This window comes from Lissotriton helveticus, chromosome 3_1, assembly GCF_964261635.1.
Source record: "Lissotriton helveticus chromosome 3_1, aLisHel1.1, whole genome shotgun sequence".
NCBI lineage: Eukaryota > Metazoa > Chordata > Amphibia > Caudata > Salamandridae > Lissotriton > Lissotriton helveticus.
The window spans coordinates 958,335,851-958,353,447 of record NC_136061.1 but is presented as its reverse complement, the minus strand read 5'-3'; the positions used below and the strand labels follow the sequence as shown (position 1 = coordinate 958,353,447).

General features: G+C 45.0%; 1 protein-coding gene across 1 annotated transcript in view; it reads right to left on the bottom strand.

Moving 5' to 3' along the window:
* COL6A3 (collagen type VI alpha 3 chain) overlaps positions 1-17,597 on the bottom strand; it is a 261,122-nt gene that overhangs the window by 129,466 nt on the left and 114,059 nt on the right. The window contains exons 9-11 of the mRNA XM_078681366.1: positions 8,364-8,963; positions 3,740-4,342; positions 2,248-2,859 (exon numbers count right to left, since the gene is read on the bottom strand). Coding sequence (XP_078537492.1) covers positions 2,248-2,859; positions 3,740-4,342; positions 8,364-8,963 — 1,815 coding nt within the window. The remainder of the gene's footprint in view (positions 1-2,247; positions 2,860-3,739; positions 4,343-8,363; positions 8,964-17,597) is intronic.

Genomic DNA, 17,597 nt, shown 5'->3' with positions numbered 1-17,597 from the left:
AGCTGGCAGAAGCGGCCGGGGGTGGGCTCCCCAAGCTCCACAGCACTCACCTGGCAGTACGGGATCTGGGTGAGACCGGTCCCCCAACAAGAGTAGGTGGGCGAGGGGCCGCCAGCCAGGCCAGCACGGGTCTCCCCGGAGCAGTGAGAGAGCTGCTGTTCTAAAATGCATGGGCTGAGCATGAAGCACCCCATAATACCTTGCAAGGCATGGGTAAAGCTACTGGTTTTGGCGCCTGGTGGCCCCAGAGGTGGGTGGTCACCCCCATTTGCTGAAAGAGATGGTGGGGGGGCTGCAGCAGCAACGCAGACTCCCCCAGCATGAAGATAATAAGTCCCACCCTCAGTCACTGGGAGATTTGATGGAAGTAACCCCTCAAGGGCTCAGCCACCAATCAACTTTCACCCGGGCTGAAACATTTGTTCTACAGCTGGGTGTTGCCTTAAGGATTGTCTTAATGTGTGGAAGGCTGTGCTGGGGATGTCTGTAGAAGGGCATTCCCTGGAGATGAAGACGCGCAATTGCACGAGAATTGCATTTACCAATGTCATTTCTATGGTAGGACTGTAAGTCACATGTGTAATGTGAATTCATAAGCAAGGTGGGGTTATGTTGTCGGACATTCCTGCTAGGGTGTCTGGCTGTATATGCTTAATCCTGTGATTATAACTGTGATGCCATTTAGGGGCTGCGATTGCAATGTCGTACAACTGTTATCAGCGATGATAAGTACCTCAGATAAAGTGATGCCGAAATATGTATTCTTGCTACTGCGTTAGGTAAAGAACAACCCAGACTGTGAGGCCCTAAGATGTAGAGGTGCATACTGTATGGTCAGTATAAGATGCTCAGTCAGGGTTACATGTCCCCAGGGATGTGTACCTATTTTTAATGCTTGTTGAGATGATGGGGTGGGTCGCCACTGGGATGGTACCAGTTGGCAAGGCCTTTGCTCCAGGTTGTGTCAACCCACTGCATTAGGGGGCAAGATGATGTGCATACATGGGAGGGGTGGTACTAGGCCCCACTCCTCTCAGGGAGGGGTGGAGATGTTATGAAATGTCACAAAGTAATTCCCATAGCTTAGGTATATTTGTAAATTGGTGCATAGTATTGAGTAGTGTGTGTGTTTAATAAATGTACTCTTTCTTTTATAAAGCAAAGTACAGACTGGACAATCAATTATTGAGGTGTTATTTCTGCGTACTGGTAAATGGTGATTACTAGCCTACACCACCTCCCTTGAGTAAGCCTTAGACTGCTCTGCAATGCTAACCTCTGAAAGTCAAGCGTGACAATAGGGTGTTTGGTTCCCAGTGAAGGACAAATGTGACATGTTATTTGTGCTCGGCCTCACAGATACTGCCTCATTTTCCAACAGTTCTCAATTAACTTATCAGCAAATATGAAGTCAACTGTCTGTTATTGCCTCAAGTTTCTCAAGTCTGACCATTTCTGAAAAACTATCCCTGCAAGATCCACAAGAGAAGTCTAATGATGAGATATGTGCTGATTTAGCCAATTACTGGACTTTTGTTCAAACACTAGTTATAAAAGCTGGGCATAACAGTGTTATGAGCTGGTTAACATCAGAATCAACAAATATTCAGCAATTGGGTGAAAATTACAAAACACATTGGGGCATATTCTCAAGCCCCTATCGCCACGGGAATGTCACATTTTCTGACGTTCTCGTGGCGATAGGGTCAGCGCCTTATTCTCAAGGCAGCGTTAAGCCACTTAACATGGCGTTAAGCTATGTTAAGTGGCTTAATGCTGCCTTGAGAATAAGGCCCCTTTCACACTAAATTTGGCATTTACCATGTGAAGGTGAGAGGCGTTAAGCCAAGGAGGCCAACGCCTCTCACCGCCACTTTATTGAGAATATCCCCCATTGAGTGGATGAACTCTAAGAGCTCACTGAGCTCACATCCATGAACAACAATTTCAGATTCTGCTTTGCTTTAGAATGGTGCAAGGTGAATGAATCCTTCAAGGAACCAAAACAACAATCTTGTAAGTCTGAGAGGCTGGTAGCAGTTAGGAATACCTTCTCAGAAGGAAGGCACATTGTGTAAGGTGATTCTCCCTTCCAGAAAAAAACTGACATTTTCACAGTTGCAAGTTTCTGTGCAGGCCATTCTGCCTCTCTCTGTCAAACAAAAGGACTGTGGATGGACATTCACCCCCTAAGATAGCATGTAAAAACATGATTTATATACATAAAGCAGGAGTTACTTCACTAACCTCTTGTAATATCTGGGATGCTTGGACACAGTGGTCCTGGTTTAGCTTTTAGAAGATCCTCCATTGTGATCAGAACCTGCTCATTTAGCTCTGACAGCTCCTGGACATTCATGACACGGAGGGTCAATGCACTAGCACTGGCAATTTTGCCTACTTCAGTCTGGTCAACGTCCTTCAGGCCAATGGCAAACACATTGACACCCCTCGAGGCAAGTGACTGAGCGGGTATCAGGGTATCATCAGAGGATTTGCCACCAGTGATAACAAAGGCAATTTGAGGTACCCTCCTATCAATTCTGCTGCCTGCCTCCTTGACAAAGTGCTTCTCGTTGAGGTGACGAATGGCTTCACCAGTGTTCACAGAGAGGCCACCCTTGTATTCCACCTTTTCCACAGCCTCCAGAACCTCATCCTTGGTTTGGTGATCCTTAAGGAAGAACTCATCAGTCACATCAGAGTTATATTGTGCTAAGCCAATTTGGAGGGCATCTCCTTCATCGTAGACAGCATCGACGATACCAGACACGAACTCAAGGACGACCTTGAAGTTCTCTTTGCCTACGTTCATGGAGCCATCTACTAAGAACACCATATCCACTTCTTTTTTACCATCTAAAAGAGGTGGGAACATGACAAACATGAAAACCTCATAAACAATAGCATACAAGTTGCTATACTAGGTGCATTCTTCTTTAAATAATCAAGACAAACCAATTAAGACTTATACAATACTACTGCACAATTGCCTCCCGCAACCAGAAAGCTAAACATAAATTAAGGAATTAATTTGCACCTTTGTTCCATAAACATCTGCTGACTTGTTGCTTTGTATTCACTTCCAATCTAACTCCATGTTGCAGGTTGCTAAAATAGAATCAATGTAAGCTTCTACTTTACAGAGCAGACTGATCAATCAATTAGCAAGCATCTTACACACTAACAGCTTACAAATCAGAGCTATCCCTCAGAATAAAAATGTGACAGTCCATTCACCATCTCTCTACTGAACTTCATCTGTTCATTCATTGCCTTCTTTGTGAGCTTCATGTGCCCGTCACTTACATTTCATTTGACCTTCACCTCATCAAACAGCACATCTTAAGGGTCTTTACTCTCTATTGACCATCAATCACTTTGTCCTCATTTGCCCATTCATTTTACTTTTTTGATCTCTTACCGTGTGGTCACCATGTCTTCCTTTGGCATTTGTAGCCAACCTTTTCTCTTATCCCTTCCCCACATTTTACAGGATCTTCTCCTGCCCATTCATAAGTTCTTCCAAGGACTTCACCTGCACCTTTACCAAATTTCCCAAGGTGTCCACCTTGCCACTCACCATCTGTCCCTGAGTTCTCACTTCGTCATACACCACCTCTTCCATGGCCTTCATGTGCCCATTCACTGCCAGAGTCTACATTCCAAGGAGCCAATCAAAAGGAAACTCTCAAAAATTAACACCTTTCTCAGAAGACAAAAGTAGAAAGATACTTACCAGCTGGGCCCACAATAGGAGGAGTTGGCACAATTTCGACAGGGCCTTCAAAGGAGCGTAAGAACCTAGTTTCAATATTTCCCAGCTCCCTGAAATCTCGGATCATGAAGACCAGCCGGGAGTCCTGTGTGATTTTTTCGATATCACTAGCATCGGCATTGCTGGCACCCACGGCCAGACTCTTTACACCTGCACCTCCAAGAAGCCTAGCTGCACCATCAACATCATCCCGGGACTTCCCTCCAGTGAGGAGCACCAGGTGCTGAGGGACTCCTTCTTCAATCCGGCTCCCGGCAGACTTCACAAAGAGGTTCCTTGCCACATACTCAAGGGCTTTTCCAGTGTTGGTGGGTGATCCCCCTTTCAGCCGGAGTCGGCGAATGGCTTGAAGCACAGCTGGTTTGTTTAGATGGCTTCTAAGATAGAACTCAACAGAGGGATCATTGCTGTACTGCACCAGGCCAATCCTCACCTGGTTCACCCCCACATTTAGGTTCTCAACAATCCGAATGATGAAATCCCGAATGTTAGCCATGCCATCCTGCCCAACATATGTAGATCCATCGATGAGGAAAACAATGTCTTTCTTTTCGCCATCGGGACCTATAGCACAGAAAAGAAGATAAGAGACCTGCATGAGAAGCTGCAAGTGAAAGCTAAATTCACACTGTTTTTACAAGAATAATCATAGAAATGATCAGAGGATGTCTTATATATTTTTGTCAGCTTTGTTTCAAGCAGTTTGGGGCTGTTTGTTAGAATGATTTCCCAGTTTGTCGAAAAATTATTACGAAATGGGATGGTTAGCTTCTGTGCATTTAGGCTTCTGGAATTCTGTGAATATTTTATACAATTCTTTATTGGTAGATTGCATTGTGCATTCAGCTGCAATAGTGAATTTATTTTTTTGGATTGTTAATCAGTATAGTCTGCTATGATCTATGCAGACATGCCCCTTCTTGAGGGTTGTTTGTTTTGAGGCAGTTGTGTTGAAGCTTCCAATTTGTCTTTTGATCTTTTTCAATAGTGCATTCATCCAAGGGCAAGAACAGACTGGTAGCGGGCGTTTCCCAGAGCCTGGAAATGTGTGGGACAGTTTTATTATGGGGACCCATTTGGTGGCTGGGTGCTTATTTTGCAGTGCAGCAATATTGGCCCACAGTAACAAAACCAGCAAGCTAGAAAGCCGATTTGTACAGTCTTTTTAGTTCTCAAACTCGCGGGCCAGCGCTTCACAGATGCACTCTAGTGCTGCAAAAGCAACAGCAGTGGTGTGGTGTTTGCTCAAAGGGCCGTTAATTTGTAGTACCGCATGAAAGCATGGAAGCGCCACAATGATGGACCTGGCTAGTATAATTACATTATCTGCCCCCACGTTAAATCCCTTTTCAAATTAAAGGGTTCTTGGAAATATTCAGCCCAAGCGTTTGTCTGATTTATTTTAAAATTTGAAGGGGCCTCCTGTATTTGTAGCATGTATTTGCCCAGACTATATTTTTACAATGAGTGGGAGGATCCTCAAGAATCGTACTGGCCACTCCAGCGCTGCCATTTGGCTCGAGTCACACTTTCACATTCAGATACACTCACATATCTTAAAACACAAAGACACGCAGGCCCACATACATCTCTCTTTCACCCATACATGTCACACCATCATGCGAGCAAAAAGCCAAATGCCATCCTGCCAATATTTGCAATGAAGGCATCACCTGTCATCAGGCACATACGTGCACCATCATGCTTACACACTCTTCTCTTCCAGGGGATCCTCATCAATAGTCATAAGCTCCTGAATATTCCCGCCCTTGCCCGGGACCCTGGAAACACAATCATATATGTGGAAAACATATATGCATCTCCATATATATATATGTGTGTGTATATATATATATATATATATATATATATATATATATATATATATATATATATTGATGCATATATGTTTTCCACATATATGATTGTGTTTCTGGGGTCCCTTGCATGGGCGGTAATATTCAGGTGCTTTTGACTTTGATGAGGATACCCCTGGAAAAGAACTAGGATTACAGGTAAGTAACTAATGCTTACCTGCACATCAAACAAACGATTACACAAAAATATGAGCACATGCACTGTCTCGCCTTGCCAACACATACAATAAGTTATAAAAACACAACAATGTCACATAGAAACCATCACCAGACCCTGAAGCTATCTCTCTCTCACATACACACATGCAACTCCCACAGATATTAAACAAAGCTTGCACTGCTTCTGTTTTTGTACTGTTGTATGTACACGAGGGATGCTTGCACTGCGGCTACATACTCTATACCATACTGTTCTTTGTAGGAGACAGTATCCTTCTGTGCAGTTGTTTTTCTCTGTTTGTGAAAGGGAAGCTTCCATCAACAATTTTTTGGCCTCTTCACGCAGCTGTTTTCTGCTTGAAAGAACACTGTTCTGTAGTAATACCGTTTTGAAATACTTTGGGTTAGTATACCCATCCTCTGCTTACACTGTCTCAGACCCAGGGCATAGGAAAGTCTCAGAGTTTCTCTCATTAAAGACTTTAATTGAAAGACATTTTCTCTAACATTTTCTTAAGATAATAGACTTAAGTTACTGCTATTTTATAGAGTGTACTTTGGGTCTGTCCCTTTTATCGGTTGGCTTTCATTGACCAACCTTGTACAGTCATTAGCTTAAGACTTTGTCAATCACTTCTTGGCTCAGCCCAGTGGGGTATTCATCTCTCAATGGTTTTGGCATCTTTAGTGTAAGCATGCATTCGCACATTAGGACCAGAATTATTGTCTTTGCCAATGCTTGTTATTATATGTTATTGAGATCTGTGTATTGCCATTAGCATGATCCTGTAATGCTTTTATCATTCGGGTACCATCAAGTCATTATTTCAACAATATCTAAACTATAAATGTTGGAACTATGACTGTTGGTTCTTTTTGCAGGCTGACACCTTTAGTTCCAACTACTACTAAATGGTGAGCAAAGGGTACCTTAAAAAAGACTTTTAGTCATCAGTCTCAGAAAGCGAAGCAACCTGCTATTGTTTAGAAAGGCCTTTAAAAAATGACTATTCGCTCCTACATCTTAGCCTACTGCCACGGTCCCTATATTGATTGACGACAGCTAGAGCTAAGACGCCACGGTAAACACGCGCTCTACAAAAACTCTTATTTCATTTGTTAAAAAAAGCCCAGGCTACACGAGGTGATAGACTAAAACAAAGGCATTGTGTATCACATGAAAGATGGAGCTGTACCCTGGGGGAGATTCGTTTCCAAGGAGTGCTAAGGGCAGTTGAGCACAGATAAGGAGCTTCTGATCAATAAAGTGTGCCAGAAAGTGGGATACCTGTAGAAAAATGTGTTTTAAGTTGGTGCTTATCTCATTTCTAATTTGTAGGTTTAGGAATTGGTCAAAGTGGCAGGTATATATTTCACTGTAAGAATGTGATTTACTTGTATTCAAAGAACGATGCACACAGATCATTCCCCTATGAAAAAGTACATGAATTAGGCCCCACATATACAAGTGTCAGGGATAACAGAATAAATAGGCAGGTAGATGTAGATTTACAGAGGCTGCCTCCCTTCATGACTTGGACTCGGAAGCATTGACTTCACGGAGGAGCCTCGCTGGCGTCTTCATATGTTAAGGGTCTCACACATCGTCCCATTGCTCAGAAAGCTAGAATCCACGTTAGAAGTGGGATTACAGAGCACTGAGTAATCCTTCCCCACATGTGCAGGAGAGAAAAGGGGCGAGCAATAGTGTTCCACTAGTGAGACAAGAACAATACAATGTTGACCTCTTTCTGAGAGCAAGGTCTGACCTTTCACTGGTGGGATCCATAAACTTCTTTCAAAATTCAAGGCTACATTTTCATGAGGTATGCCCCCATAAAGTTGAGGGTTCACTCACATGTTCACAAGTGACAACACAGGGAGACTATCACGTGTGTTTAATTTACTGTCACAGGGGCCTCCGCCCTCACCTTAAGCCTTGAGCAATGAGGCAGGAGTTCCAACACGACATCTGCCTTGACTACCATTGGGCAGAAGCCTAAGCTTTTACCTTGGAGGTGATATAGCAGAGCCTATAACAATTTCTTCATGCATTTCTCTACTTTGCCATTTTTAAAAATCAAGTATTTAAAAAAAACTGTGAAGTCAAGATGACTAAAAAAAACACGAGCATTGCAATATTGGGAGATGTGGATGTAGGAATTATAAGTAAGGACCACAGGTGGCAGTAGTGCAAAGATACATTGAGTTAATTAGAAAGTTGAATTGAAATGGCTTGCTAGACTTGGCTTTTAATATTTTACAGATCATCTTCACCTAGGTAGCAGGAGCTAAAGAATAGAAGAAATCAGGTAATGTTTAGAGTGCGTACAGGAAGCCTTATTTGCAAAACGTTCATCTATGTTGGGTGATACAATTAAGGTACCAGAAAATAAGGGAATATTCCAATAAAACCAAGTAGTATAGGGCAACCGACCTACAAAATACAGCTTATAGGTTTCTAGTTGTTTGTAAGCAAATACGAATGTTAGAAAGGTGGTCTAAGCTTGGTCAGACCAAGAGCCTAAGAAAGATGTAAGCAGACTTACCCGGGACAGGTAATGTTGACTCCGTAATTATAGTTCTGATCTGTTGAGTTGATAGGGAATTCACTGGTGTCACCAGCCTCTGCGTCAATCCAGGAAGCTCACGGAAGTTGGACACAGAGAAGGCATACTCAGGACCCAGGGAAATCGTCTTCATTTCCTCATCATCTACATTCTTGCCAACCACCATGGATGCCACACCACTTTGTTTCACCTGGAGCACACCCTCATCGATGTCATCATTGGAGGATCCTGAGCTGAGTAGGATCAGAAATTGTGGCACACCTTCCTCAATGCGACTCCCAGATGGCCGTGTGAAGATATTCTTTGAGACGTAAGCCAGTGCTGCACCAGTGTTAAGATCCCTCCCACCTTTAGGGCTTAGCCGCTGCACCTCGCTCAGCACTTCCGCTTTATTGGAGTGGGTGTTGAGCAGGAACTCTACCTTGGGGTCCTCACTGTACTGGATGACAGCCACCCGCGCTTTGTCGGAGCTCACATCCAAGCTGTCAACTACCCTTCTGATGAAATCACGGATGAAGGGGAACTCTGGGGATGCACTTCTGGAGCCATCAATTAGGAAAACAACATCTCTCTTGTCATCTGAAATGCAGGAATAAGATTTTTATTAAGTACACTTATAAGAGAAGATGGAAAAGTGGGACAGAGAAACAGACAAGAGAAAGAGTGTGTGTTTGGGTGGGAGAAGGGGTGTTCGTGTCCACTTAAGATTCAGTCACAGTTCCTATAGAGATACCAAACCTCAGTTTCTGAACACAGCTTGTGATGTGTTTAACTATTCATAGAGTATCTAAACCTATAGTTTAGTGTTTCGTCTGTGCTTAACAGGCAAAAACCATAAGTGCGAGGGTGTAAAATATTCCTTCGAAGCCTACAGTCTGTGCTTCTTAAAGCTGTGAGTGCCAAATGCCAAGGCTATCTAGTCTTGATTCCACTGCATGCCTCTTTCTTCCACCAACCCAAACTTTCGGTTTTTTCTTCCCACTTCTGCAGGTTCTTTTTAATCCCCTCTCTCTCCCTTTGTCATTCTTGCCCTATCCTTCTCTTCCTTCACTGGACTCCAGTTTCTGCTTCTCTCTCTCTTGCTCTTCTTGGCTAATGGTCTGATTATGAAAATAAGTCTTGATTCCTAAAGCCAAATAATGATAGCCACTAAGTACAACCACCTGCACACCTGCACAAATGTAGCATTATGTATGTACAAAAGTGTTCAACCAAGCACTGTGCTTATGGCATACATGACACATAAATCGAACCGAATATGTACCACAATTCTAAACAATTCTTAAGTCCAATCACAATTAAGGTGTAATTTTTAATTAAGTGCAAACTGTGTTTGCAGCTAAAAATCTGGTGTAATTTCCAGGTGAGAAAACGGCCAAAAATGGACAATTACCTCAAGAAACTGAGGACATATTCTCAATTCCTGCAATAATATGTCTAGGGGACTCTTGATGACAAACTCAGAGTACCTCAGATTTGTCCATTCCTGAAATGACCAATACCTGTGTAATTAGTAATGTCAGGAGTGGAAATACTGATGCGCTATTCCTGACCCGCTGGAATGGGGCCATAAAAGGTTACAAGAACACGAAGGGTAGCAGAGAGGAGCATGTCTAGGGTCCGAGGGAATCTGATCTCCTTACTCAAACCTCTACATGAAGCAGTGGTGTAAGAAGAGTTATATGGACCCAACACAAGAGGCACCCCTACTCCCTGGTTCAGGAGTCATAATGAGTTGTAGTAGGGCCCTAAAACGAGGTTGCAGAAGAAAGGAGACATCTTCATTCTTAGAGAGTTGGTGCTGCAATTGACTATGTACTCCACACAGTGAACTGAGTTAGCTTTCTGGCAGGTCTCAGGAACAGAAAATATAGTGTCCAATTAAAACAAAAAGTGAAAGTGCGTGTATGCCAGGTCATAACGATTCCTAGAGGCCATCTGTAAAACTGCACCAGGTGCAGGTTTCCAGAGACGCTACTGGGAATGTTATGTGACATCTACAGTGGGCTCTTATTAGCCAAGTGTGGAAATCTGTGCAGGGTAGACTTAAGATCAGGAAGAAGGGAGATCCTGTGCAAATGCATTTTTTTCTCTTCAGGGAAACCATTTTCCCCAATGGAGAAATGACTTCCCCTGCACACCACTAAATTTGGAGATGATCTGCCCCCATTACCATCCTGAAGGGAACATATTCCAACCATTTCCATGGGGAGAATGCTCACTAAAGAACGTGTATCAGTGTTCAAAAGCTTGCATGGCAAATCATGCCTTGTAAAACCAACTGTGCACCCCTGGTGGAGAACTCTGCAATGATAAATCCATTAATGCGCGCCAGGAATCCCTTCAGGAACGCCTGGCAGTGTAAATATAGATATTTAAGGTCGTAAATACATATGGTTGGCAGAAAATCCATTTCTGAATTGGGCTCCAAATAACTAAATGCTGAACCACAGTGGAACTTTAATTTGTTTCTGTGGAGGACGAGGACACCACCACATCTTTCAGATTCCTAATGTTTAGCGCCATGAGCAGCCCTGCGTACAGTAAATGATGATGGGAGACTATTTCCATAAGCGTGCTCTGTGGCAGGTATTTTCCCAAAATGGTTGATTACGTAAGCAGACTGAAGTGTTGTTGAATGACTGCACACAAATGTGATTATTCTGTGAATCGTCTTATATTTTTATCTTTGGTTCTTGATTTAGATTGTCCGCTAGCAGCCCTCTTCAAAGACACCCTTAGTTTAGTGTACGGATTAAAATTAACAAGGGGTATAAGCAGGGGTGTAAAAACAGCAAAACCCATTGTAGTTATGAATACCCTTGTTTCTGCTCTCAACTCAGAATAAAAAATTCGAAAAATGAAGAAAGAAATGAGAGAGCGCAAACTGACCTAAATGTATGAGTGCATCACACTTACCTGTAGTAAGCACAAATCATGAGGAGAAATGCCATGAGTGCTAGTAGTATCTGCAATTATATTCTGAATGTATAGCTAATGTAGAGATTTAAGTAGAAGTGGAACTAATACAGAAATGTGTGACACTATATGATTTTATTAGATGTGATTATTCCTGAATCCATGTCGTGTAGCTGTTAAAATGTAAGATGGCATGTGGTTAAACGCAGAATGTGGTAGGCCTCAGGGCCAGAGCTAGAAGGGAAGGGGAAGGTGTTTCTTTTCACGACATAGATTGAAATAATGTTTTGGTCATTGCATTAATGGGCCATGATTTATAGATGTGTTTACTGAATAATAGAATAAGAGTATTAACATGCTTTAATTAATGAAGAAGTTGAATGCTATAATCATTATGAGAAATGTTGCAAACCTTTTTGGAAGTCTATGAGAGTTGGGTTCTTGGCTGCAGATGTCTGTCTGCAAGAGAAAGGGAGGATCCGATTATAAATAATATGAATAGAGGTCTGTTCAGTAGACGGCCCAGACATGGAGGAGGGTTCTGGAATGTTTAAGGGGTATCAGCGGGCCGGAGAAGAGTCTGAGAAGCAAGGTCAACTCCAACGTATGAGGCCCAATACAAAGCAGCATGGAAAAAGCCAGAAGCTACACCACCTGAGGGGCGTCTCACGAGGGGCGTCTCACGAGGGGCGTCTCAAATGTTGTTGACTGTTTTGTATTAGGGACAGCACCCCTGGGTGGAGTTAGAGCAGATACCTGAGGACCCTTTAGAGAGCGGATGGGTAGGCAGAGAGGGGTCATGACTGGAGAACTATAGGTTTTCACCAAGAGACTAAGAGTGAGTGACTTCCCTTGGGGGTCATTCACTGCTGACACCTTTGATAGGTTGGGATTTGGTTAAGTAGGGATACCATCTAGAGCAGGGTAGGGACAGCCTAACCTGTGCGTTTTTCCTCCAACTTAAATGAAGGAGAGATATGCGTCAATGCTGATAGCTTTATTATTCTTAGAACTTGTGTTAGTAATTTCCGTTGCTCGTCTGAGGGCTTTCAGAGAGCACATGTATGTAGTTGGACCTGTGTATCTCGTGAATCTCATTCTGAGATGCCTGTATTTGCAGCTTATCCTATCCTTACAATAAACTTTTGAAAGCTAGAAGTTGTTTGTGATCTTTTGGAGCGGGGTCCTTTATTGGGTGAACTAGCTTGGTAACAGAGGCACTTTCTTCCTTCAATGACAGGCAACAAAGGTTCAGTCGACCAGATCGGGGTTTAGATCAATAGTGATAAGGTATCGATCAAAATCTCGCCCTTCCAGTTGGTAGCTATAGAGGATGGTTGCCTTCTTGAGGACGGTGACCTAGGCCAGGTTAGCTTACCCCAAGGCCCCTAGAAATCGATGATCGGAAGAACCGCCCGCCGAAGAAGATCCGGATGACGTGAGACAGAAAAAGCAGCAGTATCGGTCGAGAGTGAGTATAAAGGGTCATGCGTGTTAGATTGCGGTGTTTTTGTATTGTATCTATGTTGTAATGTCTGGCGGAGTTGGAATGTCTGTAGAGTGACTGTGGAACAGGTTGTGAGCGCGCGCAACCGGTGGAAATCTTAAGTGAGAGCTTAAGTGGTTCGGGTGTATCGGACACCCAGAGTAATTGTCAAATAGTGTGAAGGGGGTCATGAGGTACCATTGATCACCCGAAAGACCGAGATAGGGGGAACGTAAGAGTGAGTGCGTGAGTAACGGACGCTGGTCGGAAGTTACTGTGTGTGTAAGCAACCTATCAGAGAGACGATAGACATTTCGTCAGTTGTGTTGACAATTACATATAGACTGTGGACGTACAGTCGAGGGAAGTGACCGCTTGGTCGGAAGTAGTCATTTTTCGGTGTATGAATGGGACGCATGCATGACCGGGAGACGAGTTGAGAAAGGAGGGGTGCTGCTGCGAAGCGGAGAAAAGAGACGTCAGGAAGTGTCGCGACGTGATTGGCCGACAGGAGAAAGACCGCGCTGTGATAGGCCAGCTAGCAAAGACGTCAGAAAGTGTCGCTCTGTGATTGGCCGACCGGAGAAAGACCGCGCTGCGATAGGCCAAGTTAGCAAAGCCGCGACAGGATTGGTGGATTGTCATCAGGAAGTAAACAGAGTAGCGAGGCTGGATATTGTGCGCATAATTATGAAGTGTTTTAAATGGCTGAGAGCGGCGTTTAAAAAAGAGAAGCGGGGATCGTATGAAGGGGAAGAAGCCCCGCCGGAGGGTACGCCGGCTCGTTACATGGCAGTGAATGTTGGGTTGCATACGATCCTTTGGATATCAGAGTGGAGTAAGATTACGGAAGGAAATGAGGAACTGACGTTCCCGAAGTACGGGACGTTCAGATTAGAGGTGTTACATCGATTAAAATCAGTCATGACCTCAATGAGACCCTTGCCTAGACCGACCCAGTTTGAAGCTCTTGATGCATGGATTAGGGCAGCGCATGAAAAGAATATGAACAGACGACAAGAAAGGGTGAAACGATCGGTAAGGGCAGTGCAGGATGCCAGGTGGGATGCGGATGCTAAAAGATGGAGAGTGCATAACATGGAAGTAAATAAACTGTACCCAGTGTTAGAGGTGCCCGGTAATAAAAGCCCCCTAGAAGAAGATGATGAGAGCGAAACAGAGGACAGCCTGATAAACAGATTACTGACAGACAGGCCACCCCCGTATAATAGAGCAGGGGGAGAGGTCGAGCATAGTGAAAGAGAAAAGGGGGGCAATGCAGGAGAGCATGGACCGCTTCCCAGTTCAGAGTGGGATCCTGAGGCAAAGAAAGAGCTGTCCCAGCCTAGTCAGGTGCAACAGGTAGTCGGGAGGTTTGTGGTACAAAGAGCGCCGGAAACGGAGAGCGCCACATCCTACGCATTACCAGATGCACTACAGGTACCGGTTACCATAGGTCCTATAATATCGATATATGACCAAGAAAGAGCAAGAGGGGAAGAACGGGTACGGAAGGACAGAGAAAGAGCAGGGACGGCAAGGAGGAACGATACGATTAATTCCCCAAGTCAGATGCCGATACCAAGAGAGTGGAGCACCCCGATGCACACAGCAGGGGATCCAGGAGGGGACCCTGGGGGCCCTAGATGGCCAGTGGATCTGAGGGGATCTGGACGAAAATCCTTTCAAGAGCTAAATGAGTACATGAAGAAGTGGGATGAGGCAGTGGAGGCTCACAAGAGCATCATAGCTGCAGAAGCTGAAAGGGAAAGTCAGGACAGCAGAGCTCGGACTCACTGCGGGGCGGGGGAGAGCAACCCGGAGTGGGACGGGAGAGAGAGAGATAGTAGGGGAGTCACCCATTGGGCCCGGAGTGGGAATAGAACAGACCTGGAAAACGGGGGCCCCGGGAGTGGAGGGGTGGCGTGCCCAATACTCAGTGAAGGGGAGAGGAGAGCGCAAGAGTACAGAAACAGCTTTAAGTGTCCACACTGTGTGCCCGGCACCAGAGAACAGAATGGGAGTTGTGAGAGGTCGCACCATAGTCCCTGTGATGACGGAAATGAGCGCAGCCCAGGGAATATGGGGAACCAGGAAGGATCGTATCGGATACTGAGCGATACTAGGCAAAGGGAGAGTAGCGACCAAAGGGAAAATAACAGAGAGGAGTATGGTGAAAGGAGAGAAGCAGGAGAGAGTGGGCAGAGCAAGAGTGGGGGTAACAGGCCCGTGTTCCATCACCTTCCAAGATCGGATGGCCGAGCATGGGACCTGGAGAGATGGGAGCAAGGGAGAGCACTCATTAACTCTCCCGAGCCCAAACGTAGAGCTCGGAGTTGGGATGGTAGGGAGACCAGTGAGCCCCCTTCGAAAGACATATTGCGAGCTGAGATAAAAGCTAAGAGACTCGATGTCGCCAGCTTAAGGTCAGACCTGGATGACATGATAGATGGTACCCTGCCTTTAGAAAGAATGGAAATGTATGAGCAGGATGAAATACTGTATATGGCAAAGGACATCACTCGAAAAGCGAGAGCAATCCATGAGAAGTTAGTCGAACTAGCAGGCAAATATATGGTGGACCTGTCAAGAACCAAAGCATTACAGGGTAACCACAGGCTACATTACACAGATCGAGACCTAGATGAGAGGAGAACGATTGGGCTGAAAACGCACATAAGGGAACTGATCACTGGAATAAGGACATGGAGGGCACTAGATAAGTGGGAAGAGAGGTGGTCCAAGAAAGGGACCGTCAGGAGAAGCACGCTTGGGACGACACCAGGAAGGCTGCAGGGAATAGAAGCATACCCTTTGCGAGAAGTCGCCAATGGGAACTATGTGCATGTCCCTTGGAGTAGGGGAGATTTAGCTGCTTTTACCACCTCCTTCCCCAAATTGCGGGAAAACCCAGTGGAGTGGTACAAGCAAGTCGAGAGATTTGTAAAAATCTCAAAGGTCCTATGGATAGATCTGAACACGCTGTTCGACATTGTAGTACCAGGAGATCTGTGGACAGCATGCAAGGTTAGCGCTGAGTGGCCCACAACGGAGCCGGAGAGAGATGCTAAGACTAATGGGCCGTCCGAGATTGTGATGGCAAAATTCGAGAGAGTGATGACTTGGCTGAAAGAGAAAGTGCCAATGCAAGACATAGATTGGGTCAGAATAGACCGAACCAGACAGGAACCCAAAGAGACCGTCCACGAATATTACGAGAGATTGCTGAAGGCGTTTAAACAGTATAGCGGCCTGGATGTAATGGATCCAAAAGACATAGGGCAATTCGTGTCCAAGTTCGTCCTGGGACTGAGACCGGATATTAGTTTAATGATTCAGCAACACTCGATTTGTTGGCAAAGTAAACCCCTAGACGAAATACTGAGGTATGCCAGGTACTGCTGTGATGAGATAGACTCCAAGGCTAAGAAACTAAAAGAAAAGTTGATGGTGGTACAGATGCAGGCAGCAGGAAAGGGGGGACAGCAGCAACAGCAGCAAGGAATAGGTACAGGAGGAAAGAAGCAGTACAGTCAGAACAAGGGCAATGAGGAGAGTTCCACCTTTAGACCCAGATTAGACATAGCTGCCTTGAAGAAAACGACTAGGTGCCACCAGTGTAACGAGGTGGGGCATTGGAAACGCGAGTGTCCCTACAATGTAGAGATAGGAGAACAAGAGATAGAGGAGGAAGAGGTCCAGAGCGCGCCTACAAGAGGGGTGACGCCATACCAGGGAAAGGTGCTCAAAGGGGGGGGGGCTCCTCCCCGAGCCCAGTTCCCGCAACCTCCTCGAGTAGGGACTATGGGTAAGACCTATAGACAGATGCCCCTGTTTGTAGAAGGAGAAGAGTGCTATTATGTGGACCCATTAACCGGACAGAGAGTGGAAAGAGAAGACTGCACCCTCGGGGCAGCCTTGGAGGTGGACCAGAGGGGACCCTATGTCGAAGCAGAAGTAGCAGGGTGCCCCACGACATTTCTGGTGGACACAGGAGCCACTAGATCCACGATCAGATCAGCTGCAGTTCCAGACCTGCCCATGTCTGGAGAGACCATACAAGTGGTGGGGGTCGCAAACAGGAGAATAACCAGCCAATTGACAGAACCAGTACAGGTGAAAATAGGGAAGTACAGCGATGAGCACCAGTTTGTGGTTTGCGATTCAAGTCCTGTGTGTCTGCTAGGGAGAGACCTGTTGTGTAAATTGAATTGTACTATATACTGTACACCTCAGGGAGTGGAGGTATTGACCAATGATGATGACGCAGACTTCAAAGTTGCAAACTCAAGAATATGCGTGGAGCTGTACCCTACTTTGACAGTAGATGAGCTCCCCTGGGACTTGAGAGAGACAGTGGCACCAGAAGTATGGGATTTCACTGGGGAAGAGATAGGATTGGTCAAAGGGGTGGACCCAGTGAAAATTGTAGTGAAACCGCATGCTGAGTTCCCAAGAACACCCCAATATAAATTGACTCCAGAAACGATTGCAGGCATAAAACCCGTGATCGAGTCCATGATTAAACAGGGAATACTGAAAGAAATCGTGGGTAGTCCATGCAACTCCCCGATTATGGGTCTGCAGAAACCAAATGGGAAATTTCGGATAGTACAGGACCTTCGAAAGATTAATAACATAGTCGTTTCGTGTTGTCCAGTGGTACCGAATCCATCAGTGATACTGTTTCAGATTCCATTCCAAGCTGAGTGGTTCACTGTGATTGATCTTTGTCAGGCTTTCTTTTCGATCCCTCTGGACGAAGAAAGCCATTTTCTTTTCGCATTTAAGCTGGAAGGTCGCGTCCT